The sequence below is a fragment of the Branchiostoma lanceolatum genome, chromosome 2, assembly GCF_035083965.1.
Source record: "Branchiostoma lanceolatum isolate klBraLanc5 chromosome 2, klBraLanc5.hap2, whole genome shotgun sequence".
NCBI classification, from domain to species: Eukaryota; Metazoa; Chordata; class Leptocardii; order Amphioxiformes; family Branchiostomatidae; genus Branchiostoma; species Branchiostoma lanceolatum.
Genome location: NC_089723.1, coordinates 26,459,189 through 26,478,515, shown reverse-complemented (window position 1 = coordinate 26,478,515; position 19,327 = coordinate 26,459,189). Strand labels below are relative to the sequence as shown.

At 40.9% G+C, this 19,327-nt stretch overlaps 2 protein-coding genes across 5 annotated transcripts; one reads left to right on the top strand and one right to left on the bottom strand.

Annotated features, from left to right (window-relative positions):
- The first annotated feature begins 660 nt into the window (after nucleotides 1–660).
- Nucleotides 661–8,900, top strand: LOC136428255 (BLOC-1-related complex subunit 8-like). 4 transcript variants are annotated; one of them, XM_066417629.1, is made up of 9 exons: nucleotides 661–788; nucleotides 1,016–1,092; nucleotides 1,386–1,442; nucleotides 1,833–1,945; nucleotides 2,619–2,683; nucleotides 5,415–5,513; nucleotides 6,087–6,169; nucleotides 6,669–6,681; nucleotides 8,418–8,900. In XM_066417629.1, exons 2-9 carry the CDS (start codon nucleotides 1,059–1,061, stop codon nucleotides 8,578–8,580), a joined length of 627 nt encoding a protein of 208 aa, XP_066273726.1. In that variant the 5' UTR covers nucleotides 661–788; nucleotides 1,016–1,058; the 3' UTR covers nucleotides 8,581–8,900. The 4 variants fall into 4 exon arrangements, 3 of the variants coding, with proteins under 3 accessions (XP_066273726.1, XP_066273725.1, XP_066273727.1); XR_010754603.1 differs by lacking the exon at nucleotides 1,016–1,092 and having other exon boundaries at nucleotides 676–788; nucleotides 6,669–6,791; nucleotides 8,418–8,525; XM_066417628.1 differs by lacking the exon at nucleotides 1,016–1,092 and having other exon boundaries at nucleotides 676–788.
- A 4,183-nt stretch (nucleotides 8,901–13,083) lies between these two features.
- On the bottom strand, nucleotides 13,084–17,879 carry LOC136428254 (uncharacterized). Its single transcript, XM_066417627.1, has 3 exons — nucleotides 17,052–17,879; nucleotides 14,747–14,832; nucleotides 13,084–14,121 (listed from the first exon to the last, which is right to left on the bottom strand). Exons 1-3 carry the CDS (start codon nucleotides 17,519–17,521, stop codon nucleotides 13,901–13,903), a joined length of 777 nt encoding a protein of 258 aa, XP_066273724.1. The 5' UTR covers nucleotides 17,522–17,879; the 3' UTR covers nucleotides 13,084–13,900.
- Nucleotides 17,880–19,327: the final 1,448 nt, after the last annotated feature.

The following is a 19,327-nucleotide window of genomic DNA, read 5'->3' as shown; positions in this document are numbered from 1 at the left end:
TTGTTTTTTTTTCGCCCTATCTCATTAGTTTTGGAGTCTGCGGAGGATGTCATCCATAAGATTTAATTGCTGTGGCCTTAAGTTTATGTCGACAATCATGATATAATGGAGGGCTTTTACGGTTATTTTGAAATTTGCGTCTAACAGCTCGGTCTATAGGGTAATATATTCGGGCCAATACATACCCACACCATTAGAACCTAATATTGAGGACTGATTATAAGGTTCACACATGTGTTATTGATAGCTACAAGTTATACACTGCAGGCGGCGTACAATATTAATCAGAAAGGTGATATCCAACAAGAAAAAGGGACATCATAAGCCAAAAGGCCCGACCCGTAAAGGATACTAAAGGTGCTAGCCCTGCCTGACTTTGCTGGCTTGACTATCAAAATTTCTCTTGGACTGAACGGAAAAACGAACAAAGTAATGAATGAGTGAATGAGCAAGGACATTATATAGGCCTATATAATGTCCTTGGAATGAGCGAACAAAACGAGCCAAAGCAAACCCAAAACTGTATCATTAACTTATCAATGCCTATTGATCTCTCTAAGCAGGCTTATCAATAGTTACTCAAAATATGTGGCTGCGATGTTTTTGATAAAAAAAACTCATTCATTCATTCATACAACCATATCAGTTTTATTACATCTGCTCTCACGGGACCGTCCTGTTTACTTCCTACTGCGCATGCTCACATCGTTCAACCAATATGGCGGACAGGTAGACAAAAATCATGGATGTGGACGTTGTGAGGATGATTATGTCAGATTACAAGCGAGGTAAACTCTCAATTCTACACAAATAAACCCTCACTGTACTAGGAGAGGTTTGAGCTTTCTGAATTCCTCTTAAAGGTAGATAGGTCCACCATTTCCCGCTATATCCCCACCCCCCGTCCCAATGTTTTGTGTTTTGATCCTTGGTTTTGATACTTTGTTCCAAAGATTTGGATATTAAGTTGGTTGATTTCTTCTTTTTTTTCTTCCATTTTCCGTTTCATTTTTAGACCCTGATTTCTGAGTGTGGATTTTGCTGTGAAGAGACCCGATATGCACTACCCTCAATACGAAACTGAGCTCAGAGGTAGAGACAGATATGTACTTTGATATAGCCAGTTTTGGCCCCTCCCCCTTTGTGTAACCTTTTCGTTTTGCTGTATCTTCTTCATATTGAGGGTGTTATAAACTGAAAAGCGTAACACTTCTCACCCTAGAAGTACATGTAGGCCTTTGAAATGATTAATTTTTCTATTATTATTATTGTTATTATTGGTCGTATTGTTATTGGTCTTTGTCATGTGTCGTTTATTTTCATAACAATAAAGTTTGTTGTAGTCAAATGTGACATCTTGTTTTCCTGAACATTGTAACTGCCAGGGGCCCGCCCTGCTGGAGACATAGTGGACCCAGAGACTGAGTACAAGACAAAGAAAGGTAAAGTCATTGTCTTGATGTAAATACTCAAGCAGATGCAGGGTAGTGCAGGTAAAATTGGAGTTGTGACAGTATTTCTGATGTCTGCTTGCACCTAACCTGCATCAGTCCATGTGGGTTAATATGGATTTTTGTACCATATTTATTGTATCATTGCCAAATAGAGAAATGGTTTAAAGCTAGCGACTTTGATGTATGCACAATGTAGTCCCTAAAATACAAGGAATTTGTAAGTACTGTTACAAAATATACAAATGTAATGCTTAAGGCAAGGGTTAATTGAATTTATGGCTTAAATTGATGACCAGAAAGTTAACTTTGAACATTGTGCTAGTCTTATATTACGTACCTTTAATTTCTTTAATGACACCTAATTGGTTCTCCATGCAGTGACAGAAAGGTTCTCTGAGAACTTACACATCATCGCCAACGAGCCGTCCCTGGCCCTGTTCAGACTACAGGAACATGTGCACAAGTCTCTTCCACAGTTAGCAGAGCAGAAGGTACATCCAAATCACAGCACCAAATACTCACATTTTACACAAATAGGGTACATGTTGCCATGTACTAGTATTTTGAAAAAAATGAGCATCCTACTATTCCTAGGCCTATGTGTGAGATATATAAACTTCAGATATGAACGAAGCTTGAAATTCATGTTTCAGTTTGAGATAAGTGCACCGATGCACCTAGCCTAAGCATTTAGCTACACAGAAAAATTTGGGGTGCACAAGAAAGAATAAAGTAGAATGTCAGAGACTTAGAAAAAAATGGAAAGAGGATAGAAAAGGCATCCAGACTGTCGCATGTAAAATCTGGAAGTCAGTTATGAGGCACTCTTGATCTGTGTTGGCATGCACAGTGGCAAAACATCTTTAAGCTTGTTTTTTTTAAACTGCGATGAATCCAAATTCTATAGCAAACTTCAAGATTTTAAACAAGTAACGTGTAACAAAAGTTTCGTTATTCATTCTGGTAAGTCAAGAATAGCTTGTGTGTATATACTTAACTAGTGTACAGCAGTACTTTTACATAGATTACTGTACACTAATATCTAGGTGCACCCACAGTCAAAAGTTAGGTGCACATCTCCAATATTGGGTGCACAAAAGTCATATACACCCAGTATTTGGAACCCTGTTGAACTGAACATGTTTGCTTTTGTATTTTATTCAGCATGACTTGCAGAGTATAGAGAACCAGGTGAAGGGAGCTGTCTATGACACACAGTATGCCATCAGGTAAGGAAGCAAAAGATATGGATGTTATGGATGACAACTGGGTCATAAAACCCATACCTTAGTGTAAGGCCATGTTGATTTGATTATTCGGATGACATCCTCAGAGAACCCCAAAACGTATGCGAGCGTGCAAATAAAAAAAGTTTGCCCTAAAAAAGTTGCCTTCATTATGAAATCTACATGGTCAGGAATGATGAACAAAACTGAACACACAGAGTATGGTAAACCTAATATAGATTCTTCATTTTTGTTCTTTCAAAACTTCTTCTCTGACTTTGGAATTGACTTTGGCATTCTAGATCTACAACATTAGTATCCATTTTCCAAAATATGTTTTTACAATGTATTTTGCAGCTGCTTCTTACAATTTACAGTATGACAAAAAACTTTTTTTGGAAACAGACGAACATTGATGCGCTATGCGGATGTCATCCATATAATCAAATCAACATGGCTGTAAGTTTTCAAACATGCTGCACACCTGTACCAATACAGGTTAAAACAAATCAAAGTTACCTGCACAAAACAAATTTTACCTGCACCATCATTTTCTTTTCCTCTTCGTCTGGCAAGAAACAATGTTTTGAACATTGTACCTATTGTTGTAGTACGAAATTAGATTCTTTTTCATATGCATGCTGTTTTCAAGCATTACTACTATGAGCTACTTCGGAGCTAGTACTACCCATATATGTCACCTTAGTGTTACAGGCTGGTCTTATCATATCATGCCAGTGCAGTTTGGTGTGGTAAGATGTAAAAAATACCTGCACAACTCCAATTTTACCTGCACTAAACTGCATATGTACTATGTAGGTAGTTTTGAGCCTTGATGTAAACAAAATGTATGTGGTAAAACATCCATAGTGAAAGGAGCAAGCAATTTGTTTTGCACTCGCATGAGATATGGGGTCTAAAGTAATCAAGTTTTGGTAGCTTAAGGATTATGGGTAGCTATGGACCAATCAAATGGCTTGTTGCATATACATCCCTGGTCTCTGATAATGGTACTATTTTAATTCCTTATTAGCATTCCTTAGCTGCTCTTTCAACATTTTCTAAAGATAACATTTCACTTTAAGATATATGAAGTTACCAGACAGTCTTCATGTTTGTATAGTCCATGATAATAACTATAAAGTTGACGTATCCCCATATATGGTTGATAAAGTGTTCAGCCTTACCCTTGCCATGCTTGTGCGTTATTCATGTCAAAGGCATGTCCGCCTCTTTGAAAGTCTGAGCTGACAAGTGACGTAATTCAACATGATAGATTGCAGTCAAAATTCTAATAATTTTTGTCCGGCTTTGTGGCTAATATTTGCTGTGTGTACATTGGTAGAATACCAGGCGGGGACCGCCATTGTGGTGCATCGCCCTCACACGAGTTTGTGGCATTTGTCTTTGCTATTCCCCATGCACAGTTTGTCAGCGACATTGTTGTGCCGCGCTCAAGACTTGATGAATTTTTGGGTCTTTTCACACAGGAATCATTGACATTTAAATCGCACAATGGGTGATCAAACGTTGCATCATATTTTATATCCCATTCTGTTTGCTCCCTGCATGACTATAATCTGGCTTATTCTGGGAATTTTAATTATTCATAAAAGGGACTCATTGCACATCAATGGTTTTTTCATGCTGTTAGACTCATCCTAATATTGTCTATCATAAATAGAGATTAATGGTAGAGGGTGATTGAAGCTAATTTTTTGACAAATCCACAATGTCCAACCATTAATTTGCACTCTTGTTGATCAAAAGGCTTTTCTACTGCGTGAAAAGAGGCATGGAATAAAACCATTGTGGGGACATCAGCGAACGAACAAGCAGTCTGGCTTTATTAAATGGGTAATCCTATTGTCAATAGCACCGCTTTGTTCCTGGTTTGTCATATCGTTTGATTGCATGAAAGATTTGTCCTTTTTAGAAGATTGTTTCCGTTGGGTTTTTGTCATGCCGTGTTGTCATACTTTTGTTCTTACTATTTGATGCATAGCATTGTAGGTCTTATATTAATGCCTAACACTAAGGATTCTAGAGTCTTTGTCATTTTTTGACAGAGTTTTGAAAAAGTAAGGATTAATGGTGAAGTTGAGGAGTGGACTGCATAGTTCATTGAATAGGAGTGGAGAAGTCTGTATTGAAAAATGAAAATAAGTGCACTTGGTTTGTCACTTTTACATTTTTTTGATGACTGATTTTTTTTCTTGTTTCTGGCTACCAGTTAATGTTTCAAAGAGTTTTCAGCTTCTGATGCATCCTGAATGGAAAAAAAACTGCTAGGAAGCCAAGCATGTTACTTACATGCGGTAACTGCTTTAGCCGGAATACCATCAGTGTTTTTATTTTAAAACATGAAGCAGTGAATCTGAAATCAAGAAATTAGGTTGGTGTAATGTAAACAACATTCTAGATGAGCAGTGTAGCCACTTGAATGAACAAAATGGCTAGTAATCTTGTTAGTGGCGATGGTGTGGCACAACGGTGGTTTCGGTGTGGCGTAATGCATGGCGAGAGCATTAGACTCAGAACCAATAGGTTCAATACTCACCATGCCCCATTGTGCCCTTGGGAAAGGCACTCTACACAATATTCCTAACATGACAGTGGAGTGATGCTGCCCGAGCCTCTTGGCTAATCGTGTGCCCAAAACACACACTTGCCACCAAGAACAATAAAATAGTATAAAAGTGTTAAACCAATGACTCCCTGTTGTTTTCTCTAGTGCTGTAGAAGCTGTGCAGAGAAGCAGCCAGCCGCTGTCCAACATTTCCGACCTCCTGAGGGAAGCTAGCTTCTACAAGGAGAGACTAAACGAAGAAAGGTAACTCAAGGCTTCTGTCAGTTATAGTCACATATTTCTGGGAAATCTAATGTACCATCCTTGAATACTAGTAGTTTCCTCAGGTTGTTAAGTCACTGGATAACAAAGTTTTTAGTACAAAAAATGTTCACACCTACTAGTACTGTAGCCGATGTTTCAGTGATCATCTGTCACCTTCCACAGGGCAATACTGACAACTTTCAAAGTCTTTGTTATCCTCTCGTGTTACTATAGTCATGTGAAATACTGTTAACAAATGTCCGTCAAGAGATGAGGGGGCCCATATTTTGTTTAGTCAAAATAAAGACTAACTGCCCAAGAAGACCACTCAGGGTACCGATAAAATTGTGTCTATGTTGACAGGTGGTCACTACATGTAAATATAGACAGGATTCTTAATGCTTCTGTCATTATCTAAGGGACCACCAAAAAGTCATCACATTGGACAGGTGCTCCTTATGTAGAGGTGGTCACTTGAACAGGTTTGACCATACATCGGCACAGGATGGTTGCTTGAAACTTTGCCTAAAATCTCCTTCACCATTTTAACAGTATCTCTTCACCCCTTTGCAGTAGAAAAGCTGGAGCAGGGAACAAGCCTCGCGTCAAGTCAGGTTCATTCACATCGTCCAGTACAAGGGAGCCTCATCCTGCTGGTAAATACCAGTATTTTCTGACTATCACTCAGAATTGTTAGCTTGGACATCACATTCTTTTCATCGAGATAACCAACAGATTTGATTGGTGTGGCATATTGTGTTCAGCTGCCAAATAAACTTTGCTGTGTAGACAGGCATCTAAATGTCAGGGTAGAAATTACAGTCTGGCTGAATCACTGATTATCCCAGTAGAGAGTGCGATCAAAATCTGTCAACACGGATTGCAGTCACGATCTCTGCTAGTACAATCAGAATTCTATCGATAGCAATGCCAATGGGAGATTTCAAAATAAAATACTCCCTTAAAAGACCGAACTTTTCACATTTGATTCATGTCACTTTCATAAATGGGAGACCACCATTATAACACTTTCCAAGCATCCTGTCGACAGAGACAATGATGACGATCTCTACCGGTAGGATGGATGATTCTCTACCCAGACATATACACTGTGTTTCCCTGTGTTTTAAATTGTTCCCAATGCTGTTGTTTCAGTTCCTGTCTCTGGGTACGTGGTGTCACTAGAGCATTAGGGTAGGTCCATATAGTTCCCATAGTCTAACAGCAGAGACTGACACCTATAGCCTTTCACTGCTTCAACCTTGTCTAACACACCAGGTACGTTTCCTTTCTCTGTTTTTCTCAGTTCACAAGGGTGCTTCCAATACGTTGGTTCACAGTTTAAACTGCACATGCAGGAACTTGTAAACAGAAAATCCTTAATGCACGTCCCAATGTATTTTGTTTATGTCTCAGGGGCCTTCAACTTTGACATGTCACCCACAATGCATCACTCTGCACATGTGCAGTTAAAACCATGAGCCAACTCATTTTATCTGCACTAACCTGCATATAACGGTGGTCTTTCCGACTTTGTTTTCAAGTTGTTGGGTTTTTTTGATAAAAGCGTAGTGCATTGACTTCTGATTAGCACTGTTAGACAACTGATAGTTAGAATAATGCAGCACTGATAAACGTGCGCTGACTTGCTAGAAACTGTGACATTTATTAATATGCAATCACTGCCTGCTGTTTCCTTTTGAACTTTCTGTGGAACACCAGAAACAGCAGTGAAAAATCACAATGGATTAATCACTGTCCTTGTTGTGGTTATTGTCAAGTCGATTACTTTTCATCAGGCCTAAGAAAAAAATGTTGTGTTTCTATTTACGGTCCTGAAAAATTAGGGTCGTTAGGTACAGATTAGAAAAAAAAAATTTTAACATTCTTTTTAGATTTCAGCCAAAGTGATCCGATGTAAAACTGGAATGCATCAGGACACTTGTGTTTTCACCTTAATGTTGTAATAATTGTACAGATATTCATTGTACATTGTACATTGTATATTGTATATTGTATATTGATAAACTGAACAAAGTAAATTTTACTACACATTCCTACATCAACTGTCCAAAGCCTTAATCTGTTAAGAAAGTGTGGAATATAGAAAGTCTGTAAGAAAATTTGCATGACTACTTGGATTCTATTTTTAATTTTCATCACTCAGATGTCAGATCGAAAATTTTCAGTCCCTAATGCTGGAGGACAAAAAAAGGGTTAGGGTCGGCATGTTTTTGCCAGGGTCAGTCGGGTAAACGGAGTGACACATTTTTTTTCCTTAGCCCTGAGACTGATGTATGAAAATGAGGAGAGATACCACCATCTGCTACCTTTCATCATTAAATCTAACGTAACTTTTTATGAAATCATTTTCTAACGACTTTTCAATTAGAGCAGCCTGACCTTTGCGTCTTCCGTACACCTCATGACAAGTGTTCTTTAGTGGATAGAATGACATTCAAACTGGTGTCATGTGTTGGTTCATAACCATGGTAATGACAACTACACGTGTTAGGAATCATTTTAAGGTCTTGTACTTAACCAACAATTTTGATTCAAGGACTAGGAGCCAGAAATGTCAGCATTGTTGGGTTTTTTCCTCAAATTTTCACTTCTTAATGTAGGCCAAAGGGGAGGGAGCTCTAGGTTGCGATGCATTGCAATAATCCGATCATATATTTTGTTCCTATATCTGTGGCTATGACGGCAAGCACTGATCATAGTAATTTAGGATAATACAAATTAAAGTGTTGACAAGGAATAATGTGATTATGGTACATATTTCAATGTTATTCCATGGTACATATATAGATGGTTACAAGGGTTGATGTAATTATGGTATATATATATATATATAGATGTTGTTCCATGTTGCACCTGAATTATGATATCATTGTATAACAGGCACAGCATCAACGCGGACCCACCAGATGTTCAGATGAGCCCCGTGACGGAGAGTGTTCCCGTGTTCCGTGGCCTGCCTGTGGCCGCGACCGTTCCCGGTATCCCGAGAACAACAAGTGCGCCGGACGATGACTTGGACTTGGTGCCAAAGTCCTTTGATTGACGGGAATGAAGTCTTTGAGTTTTATGATATGCAGGAAAATGTGAGAATAGGGCCAATATTGGAATGTGCAACCTCATGTTCTAACATGATGTATCATCCAGGAAAGCACATACATGTACCCTGTCAAATTGAATACATGCTGTACCTCCATCAAAAGACTATCAAGTTCAAATGTACATGAGGCTATTTACATCAGAGACAAGGAGACATGTTGGGCTGCTGTGTACTGAGGCATGAAGTTTTACATTTTACGATTCATGACTGGAAGTCAGCAGCAGGAATATGAAATAATGAAAAAAGTCAGACATGAGTACACTTAATATTTGATGGAATTGATCTCATGCAGAATTTGTATTGTTCACAAGTAAAACTAAAGGTGCTTTGTTCAAAGTACATGTATGTATATACTGTAAAATATTTAATGCATTTATGTTTGCAGGGATTTAATTTCACAGTTGGAAGAATCGTGTTTGCTGTGATTGCTGTGATTTAAGTTTGTAGTAAAGAGGTCACAGTGAAAGCCACAAGCATTAAACAATGGCAAACATTTCCACATTTACAGTTGTTTTAGAATGTGTCATAAATTATAATGTATGAAGACCTTGAAGTTTATGAAATATCTGAAGAAATTTTGTATGAGCTAGGATGTGCTTCATAATTCAAAACACTAAATAAGGTGCTTCTAAATCTAATATTGAAGTCCTGCAATTTTTTTATAACAATTCATGGCATCGTTGCACGTCTTAATTTGCCTTTAGTTCTTAGAGGACATGATTAACTTTTTTTTAACCGATTGATTGATGCATGCTCTGATGTAATCCACAGAATCAAGTCAATGTGGCCTCAGTCTTACTATTCTCCAAGCAGACATTTTGATCAGGGGGCTAGGAGTGGCCATACTTTTTTTCAGTCAGCCTGCTTTGGAAAGAATCATCCTTTATCATCATCATCATCATGGTTACCCCCCAGATAACCCCGCGAGGGGCAAAATGGGGGGGGGGGGGGGGGAGACAGGAGGTCCCAGGGAGGGACGGTATGACTCAACGGTGGGAGCCGATACAACTGTGCCAGGCAGGGTGTTCCATTGTGGGATGGTGCGGGGGGAAAACAAATGTTTGTATGTGTCTGTCTGTCTGTCTGCCTGTCCGGGCATAGAGAGTTTGAAATTTAAGATGGTGACTACCCTGGGTGCGCCCCTGAGCTGGTTAATTTGAGAAGACTGTCTGCGTTTCATCAGAGAAACTTTCGAAAGAAAGCTTTCAAAAGAATCATGGCCACTCCTAGCCCCCCGACCGGAACCTCTGCTTGGAGAAGACAGTCCGGTACTAATTATAAGACCCTGACCTGATCAGTGCAGTTAGAATAACTGAAGCCCCTCTAAGTCTCTCTGATCCCCCACCGGAAGCTCACAGAGGTTGACCAGAGATCACGCTAAGCTCATTACCTCCACAGCGAAGACTTTCTAATGTGTCGTTAATCCGGGCAATTGGCAGCAGATCATCTGTTCTAACATCTCCGTACGATTAATTATTAACAATCGAGAGGAGCAGGATAGGAAAGTTGTAAACATTTTATGGACACTTGAGTCAATGATGCTGTAAAGATATATATGTACATGAGGAAATGATAAAAAGGATTATATGTTCAGGCCATAAAGTCTTTGAGAAATTAGTGGCGCTCACTTTTGATTATTGATGTTGATCTATGCAAAACTTGTCTCATACTTTTCCTGCGCAGATATAAAACAATAGTATTTAACGGGATACCTTGTTTCTTTGTACTGGACTTCTGTCTGCCAATACAAGTGACTAAATTGATTTGAACTCCAAGCAGATACATGTATTGGGAGGATTCAATTTTAGAAAAAAGGGACAACTTAGTACATTTGTAACATCTAGCTAACATCAAGATTATATCCTAAGCCTTATTGTAGACAAGCCAATGATGCTGTGTACACTTGTCGATGACTTTGATACAATTTCTGGGATGAAATAGTAATGGTTATTGCAGTAAGCAATACAAACAGCAGCCATTTGTTTATCTGAAATGATAATTATGTTTAGCCATAAGTATGGCTAAACATATTGTTTTCTCTCATGTTTCTTCTTCTTCTTCTTCTTCTTCTCCTGTCAAATCTTCAAATCGATTCATCTCTGTCATTTTTTGACCAAATGACCTGAAATTTGGTACAGAGGTAATGTAGGCAAAAACCAATGTGCGTTCTTTTCCTTGTTTTGATATTGACCTTGAAAGTGATTTTATCGAGGTTTTTAAGCTATTTTTAGCATATCTTGGCCTCCTGCGCCCTGGTATTTCAACCGAATGACCTGAAATTTGCTGTGTATGTGGCTTGAACAAATATTTAAAGGACTACATTCCCATTTTTGGCATACATATATTCAAAACGATTTATTTTGGGCTTTCTTGACAATATTTGCCACTTCTGTCACTTTCAATACTACATATGACCTACAGGTCGTTGACCCCGAGTGCCTTGCACCTGGCTGGAAGTTTGCTTACGAGGAGGAAAGACCGGACATAAACATTTAACGTGATTATCGGGAAAACACCATGTTCCCTTAAACTCAGTGGTTAAATTGCAGTTTAGGAAATTTTATAACAGAAAACAAGTTAAATCAATGATTTTGTGAATGTTTATTCTAGCATTAGTTATTCCAGATATTTTCAAACTCCAAATTCTTCAACACAACACGGGAGATCGTTTCTCCTCAGACTGGCGCGACACTCCTGTCAAAATTGATTGATGATCTCTCTCTGCCGCCGACTTCATACATGATCAAAGGCGGGTGGTAGGCGGTGCGCGGGGAAACTTAAACATATAATGTAGCGAAGTGTTGCACAAGGAATTCTCACGCTGAAGGGTACATGAAATAATGCTTACAAAATAGACCTCTATGAATCGGGCTACATTCAGCAATGGTAGACGGATTCGGGGCATGCCGCGCAAAACACATGGTCTCACTGGGGACAGGCGTTTTGGTCCGGCACGTTGTCGCAGCGGTGCGTCGCCGCTACGCGATCGAAAGCACGCCGCTGTCTGTCTCGGACCAACACGCGTCTCCCGTGATGTGTAGCGTCCACCACCAGGCCTTCCTACATGTCCTACGTACGGGCGTATGGATCGTAGAATTCGGCAAAAAAGGAATGATTAGGCCAGTAGAGTCAGTCCCCGGTAAGGTCAATGATTCGCCCCTTTGCGCTAGCTTGTAACGTTAAATGAATGTACCCTCTGGTGGCCAAACTTCACTGACAAACTTTCTCCCTATTATCATCATGAGCTTGCGTTAGTCTGGTACTAGTGACTATTATGTGCCGGGAATGTTTATCTATCGCACGCCTTGGAAGGAAGTTCAGCCATGATAAATGGTCGGCCGTTGCGAAAATTTGGAATCCCATGCTGTTGATTTTCGTGATTGAATCTGTAAGAAAATATATTTTCATGTCGTTCATGTTTTTGGGACGGACGTCGGGACGGGGTGAATTTTTTCTATCATTTTCGTCCCGTTAGTAATGCAAATCGAATCGTGTTGCACAAGAGGCAAAACACTAAAAACGTGGGTCTTGTGGAGTGTTTTGGAGCGGGAAAATGCCGGATATTAGCGGTGCCGAACAGTGTACATCGTCGCGCGCGGGTGACGCTCCGTCAAAACAAATCCGCTGGTGGTCTAGCGCGGCCACCGAAAATAGGCAGAAACACACAGGAGGACTTAGCACCTTCGTTTATGAGGGCAATTGTGAAAATCTTTTGTTACAAATTGTTCGAACATTGAAACATTTGGATAGATGGTTTGAAACTGTTCTAAAAAAAGAGATTTTTGTGTAGTTACGTTCGAAATGTTTCCAACGTATGTGAAATAAGTTCAAACATGTTATAAGTTTCAATGCTAATTGTTTGAACACTTTAGAACTATTGTGACTTAGACATTCTTTTAATCAAAATAGTTCAAACATATTACAAATATTATACTAAAACCCTCTCGGTGACTTTGAATTGACTCAAATATGTTGTTTTTGGTCATTTCCTTCGTCTCCTGTCAAATCTTCATATGTACTATGGAAAACTTCATTCTTCCCTGGGGTTGATCTTTTTTAATTCAATTTTGAACTGGGTTGATTATGCGCAAGAGTGTAATTTTCAGCGGATATTTTTCGACTGGTTTACATGGAAATGGCACGGAATATCCCATTCTTGCAAGGGGAGGATTCTTTAATTATTTTTCAATTTTGAGCTGGAATGATTATGAAAAAGTCCATTTTTTAGCAGAAGTGTATTTGTTAATCAATTAGTGGATATGGTTGTGGACTGGTCCATATTGTGTTGAGGTGCTACTGGAAGACTCAATTTTGGACTGGGGTGATTCATTTTTTTAGTGCAAGTATTTTAGAATGGTCCATTGTTATTTTGGGAGAGTCCATTTTTTGCATGGCGAGGAGTATGGCTAAACATGCTGTATTTGCTCGCAAATGTTGCCTTTCTAGTTTTTATTCAAGTTGAAAGAATACTAGAATACTTAGTAAAACATTTTTAATTGTCACTGTCATTTAATATATACAGTTGTACTGGTTTTACCACAGGGGCTTGTTGCCTATTTGTAGCAAAAAATGATGCAATCATTTTAACTCTTCATTCATATATATTTACAACAATCCAATTTAATTGAGACATGCCCCCTACAAAAAACAAACAATGCCAGTGACTCATAAAATGAATCATGATAAAGATGTATCTCTTTACAACCAATTGTTCTGCAACATGTCGATTAACACTACTAAAACGTTGAACCCTGTCGTGCCTTTAGTGTAGGTCCAAAGTTACTGGCATCGTGAACTTCAACTGTGTCCGGTTGCGTGCAGTACAGAAGCGACATCTAGTGATGATAATCGGTACTACACCTTGGGAGGTAGTTCATCGAGCTGAGCACATTTCCCCTTTGCCTTGTAATGACAGTGTACATGTGAATGTCATTTTTACAGCAAATTGGAGTTAATATTGGTGACAATTTGGGGAACTGTTGAAGCCCTATTGGTGTTAGAATATCCACTTTCTTCACGGGTACGGCGTTGTGGTACGAAGTGCAATGGTATAGCTCAGTCGCTAGGAGTCGTTCGTGTGCTGCAGCAGTTGTCTCTCAGCGATGCAGGTGTATTCGTCCTTGTCCAAACCGGAGTATCAAACCACGTGATATCGCATTAGAATTACCTACAACAGTTCACCCACATACCTTCCCCAATTCCGACCCACCGCCTCGAGGGAAGACTCAAGAAGATAACACTTGACTAAAACTTGGTCCAACGCGTGTTATACAAGTGTGGAAAGTTCGCTGCTCTGAGAGTCCAGGCGTTTATTCCCGCCAGCGTCTAACGTGTAGCTGCCGTATTTGGACGCTCCCGTCTCCCTGTCCCACGTGTAACAACTCATGACAACAACGAAACTGACGAACAACAGCCCGGCTCCCAGGATGCACAGCCCCAGGATGGACGGAAAGGAGTGCGTCTGTAGCACCATGAACAGGCCGATGGCTGGAGAGAGGGAGAGAGACAACAACACGTCATGTCATCACAATATCGGAACTTTCACAACGGGCTAGGTAGATATTGAATCACAAGACCATACGTACTACACATTGAACAGGATTACTTTGTGAGATGAATCAATCAATGACTCCATCTAACGCTACTTGACCTAAATCCGCAGGGTATCATATCCAGGATTTTTAAAAACGTGGTATTTATGGTAGATGCAATATCCGTAATACCGCCAGAAATGCAAGCTTGACAGACTAATGTATTCAGAACACTGTCTGAAAAGCTTTCCCTGTATTCAAAGACGACGACGTCAAAAAAAATTCCACCCCTGAATGGTTGGGGGGATATGAAGTACTGTGTTCGTTAGTGGGCGGTAGGAATCGTATATTTATGGGAGAGGAAGGGGCAAAGTGTAGCCTCTTAAAGGCATGGAGGGATTTGTGAAATGGAAATACTATACAATCAAAACGACCCCATGAATGTCCTTAAGGGATAAACATGATGGCCCTATGCTCCAACACCTCTATGCTCCTACACTCCCTAACCCTAACATAGGGTTGTCAGAATGTTGGGGTGTCGGAACATAGGGATGTTGGAACATCATCATAACGTTACTTACCGACGAACAACAGCGGTATGCTGACAAAGAACGATGCCGTGGCGATGAATCTCGTTCCCACAGATTTCTTCAGTAGTTTGTACACCCTGGGTAGAGGGGGGATGTGAATTAGTCTTCGTGTCTACCCCGTTTAATTACTAGCTTTTGAATGAACAGTTACAAGTACCTGAAAGGACGCAAGAAGACAAAACACCTGTTAGAACCATTGGTGTTATCCTCAATGTGCCTTTAAGGTTTTCCTCTGTCAGAGTCATCAACACAAAGTTGTAAGGCCTAGGTATGATCTACGCATGCGATACCTTAAATTAAGGCATCTTTTGTTCTGCCATATCTTCTTTTTTTCACCCGTTCACCTCAGTTCGAGGTGCCAATGGGATATAATCCATACAATCAAGTCAGCGTGGCTTTTGAATGAATACACGCCCCACCAATAAGCCTATGATGATAGTTCATCACACATATGTAACCGTACCCGAAGTTAGATGAAAGGGATATATCTTTTGTGGGACAGACTATCGTTTGGCTGTTTTCCTGTGTGTACAAAAGTTGTTTTCCATCGCCTGAGGCCAGCTGACCAATAAGGCGTACACCTGTGGTACATTACCTGTAATTACGGAGGTAATTGCTGCCTGATTGACCCGAATCAATTGTGACAGTCCCTGTGACATGTTTATTTAAGATTACAAATGTTTGTACAGTTCTGAAAAGATCTCTGACATGGGACGCATCAGAATAAGTACATTAAGCGTTGTCACTGAAACGCATCTACTCCAAATCGCAGGCGTACTTTGCAATCTCAAACCTTTCACACATAACACAGCTGGAAGTAGGTCTATAATTGCTCTAAGACCTGTTCTTAGGGCAATTATAGACCTGCTTTTGTTTTGTGAATCTGTACCCTAACAAAAGATTTTTTCTTCTTCCGAGTTTGAGAATACAAGATTTGATAGCCACACCAAGAAAATAAACGTGTCGAGTTGCGTATTGGTATAACCAAGGATCAACTTGTAGTCTTGTGCTAAGAATCAACAGGTTCTGACAGTAACGCGACACATTTTACACACCTGCGCCGCCACCTAGTCATCTTAGCAACAGGTTAAGGGACCGTTCGTAGATTATGGTGTAAGGGGTGCATGCATCTATGTCACATTTCTCATTGTGACATCTTGACTGCTTTTTAGAAATGCACAAATGGAGTTTCGTGGCAAGAATTCCCAAAGAAAATCTAAGATCGCCTTGTCTTGAAATGTGATACTATGTTTACTTTGGGAATCCTTACGTAGGTAACGTAGTATTACAAGTAGTTTGGTTTGTCTTACAAACGTCACAGATGTTTTTCCAATGATCGATTCCAACGATTCATGCCTGTTTCAGAGTACAGTACATAAAGTAGTGTGCATTGTTGGCGTATATGTGCCTGATTTTAATAGTAAAGGCAACTGCCTTATTATAGTTATACCAAATAGAAGTCAATATTGAACATCGTCAAATATTCATTACATCGGTCTCCAAGAGACCGTATTCTTGGGGGAGTTTTGATATCATAACACAAAGCTGTGATTGAGGCTCATAAGAGAACTGATTTTAAAAGACCCGTTATTGTCAGACGTATTTAAAAGGAGGTTGAAAAGGTGCGGGTCAAATTGTTCACGACCTCTGAGCGAGTCAATTGTCCCCCTGACCCGATCCTTCACTCTATTATTCCATGTGACATATAACATTACAGCAACTCAAGTCATTTGGGCAAGACCTGAGAAGAATGCCAGGAATGTTGCTAGTGTACCACGTTTCTTTCTGGGTGGGTAAGTCTTATATGGATCACGGCGTCACGCGATGAATGGATGTGGGCTTTAGGAAACGTCACAGTTCAACGCGACGGCGTCTGTATCCTGGGAATGGTGACAATAGCACTCATGTTGCAGTTCAAACAGACTGTACTCAGGGGATTACTAGTGGCCGCAACCTGGAACCCAACAGGGCTGAAAGGAGGACAACAACTGATGTAGCACCTTTTTTGTGGTGGTTAAGGGCGAATGTCGTTGTTTTGAGATGTATATATGGTTTGCGATTGTGTATAACTTGTCCATTTCCATCTCTGTTGATTGTTATATCTGGGAGGAAGGGATGGCGTGACAAGTTCAAGGATTGAATGTCAAAGGCAATGAATTTGCTAGTTGTTCAAGGTCAGGGGTATTACTCTAAATTATGAACTGGTCTGGAATGTTTGAAGATAAAACTTATCTGAAATGTCCCATTAAAACTAATAAGTAAATGAGATAGAAGAAAAGTTGAGACAGTGACTTACTTCTCTTCCCCATGAAGTGAACTGGACAGACGTGAGGACAGGTAACATTGCGTCACGCACACGATGACGCTGCACAGGTCCAAGACGGCAACCAACGTCGCTACGCCCAACCCGGCGTCGACCAGCCCGTCGTACGCAGCCCGCGACACCCACAGCGTGGACGCCAGCGTCGCCGCCTGCTCCTGTTTCTGGATCAACTGGAATATGAGAAGAACGGCAATGGCGGCGATGAAGGTTGAGAGAACGCTGATCAGACCGAGAAGGTGGAGCTGCCGGTCCACACGGAGGGCTGCCCGGGAGGCGGTCACGGACAGACCGGCGTCACGAAGGGAGAAGGAGTGTCGGGACCGGGTGCTGAGGGTCGGCGTCGTCAGGTGAAGACCGGGCGGGACGCTCAGTGTCGGGGTCGGCAGTGGGGTCGAGTTGACGTGGTTGTGGTTAACGTGGTTGGCCATCAAAATGCTGCCCATCTTAGTTGGTAATCTTCCGTGTCACGGGAAAACACGTTAATATAATGTATCCTCTCCACTATTACCTTTGAACAGGGACGTGAATGTCTTTCAGCAGTGAACAAATGCAGTCAGAGGCAACAATACTTCTGCCCCCTCAGGTATGCGGTCCCTCCCCCACAGTCCAGCGTCGGAGTGGCGGCGGTCCTCTAACAGAGAAACCCCAGACGCGATCTCCCGTACTTCACGTCGCGATCGTTAATGGCTACCGCCTCGGAGACGTTCTTCACGTGTTTAGTAAACTCCTCATTAAGGTGAGCTGTGATGACGACCCTTGGTGTACGGTGTCTAGTCCAGGCAAGGTGGCGTTATACTTCAGTATTGAGAAATCCTCTGTGTCGTCGACAATCACCTTTTGTGTGGACACGGTAACGTAAGATCCGCCGACTTTACGCCGCGTTTCCCATGAAGAGTCCGGCAATCGACTTGTTTCCCTCCGCCTTGTGTTCTGTTTCTGGTTACAAGAGCCGGACGCGATTAGCCGGTTGGGGACGCTACGCTGCCCTCTTCAACCGAGATCCCATGTCGCAAATTACGGCCAGCCGAGGGCTGAAGTGGGCGTCGAGTGTTTACCTGGACGTAAGGGTAAACCGTGCGGAGTAAACGGAGAGAATGGACGAGTGGCACGGTGGTAGAGCGCTACTCGATCTTGTACGTACGGCTCGGGTTGCCTTGTGACCTCTGGGTCACGTTGTTGGGAAGATCGATCTGATGGCGTCACGTATGGCGCCCGGGGCAACCTGGATGGACAGGTGTTATCTGTGTCAGGGCGCGTCTGAGCTGCATAAGTGCGGTACCAGGGGAGCTGCTCTGTCCCTTTGTGTAGAGAGGCTTGGCACAGAGAAGAAACAGTTGCTGATAAAATCGTTTTACTACAAGATGATTATATGCGTACATGTACAGCTGTATATCTCTTTCAACGCTCTGATTTTGATACTTCAATCGTTCTAACTATTATGATCCCCTTTTGAATCACCGTGCTCTTTTTCGAGTAACTTTGGGCACAATTCATCCTGTAAGCAGTTAGTAGTATTCTTTAAAAGGACATAAACAATATAATTAAGGGTAATTTCCCATCAGGCATGATGTGCTGTAGTGTATGTCATGGATCGTTTTCGTCCATAATTTCGGTGCTAAGGTGACGAGATAAATGAAGTTTTGTTTCCATGGAAAATAGACCGTTTTTATGATACATATGCTTTTTGGTAAAGGTTTATACATGTACCTGAACAACGCATCAAAATATTACATGGAAATGTGTTTTCAACGCTTGAACGAATGATTTTATTGATTTTTCAAACATTATGTGTCGCACAAAATCCAGCTGTTTTGAGACGAAAACAAGTGCCAGTCATTGATCCTTACCAAAGGTCAGTTATGTCATAACCTTACTGAAAATCTGACGACAGAAATCTCACTTGTAAAGTACGTGACTGCGGATTTCTTGTGCACAATACCCGTCCAGTCGCCTGAGGCGGTGCGTGGCGTTACCTGCACACGCTACAAAGAGGAGATCAACTCAGCCTAATTGCGCGGAAGTTACTTTTTGTCCGCAAGCCACAAGTCAAATAAAAGCAAACATTTCAAGACAAAAAAGGACCACGTTTTTTTTCATCCTACATTCAATGTTTGTTTTTGTTCGTTTCTTTCCCGCTTTCGCCACAAATGTTTTGACAAGAAAGTGACACTTTGCTAGCGGGTTAGAGGCACTGTAAGCCTTGTGCCAATATATCAATGTGGTCTGGTGTTTACCGGTTATATATGTAC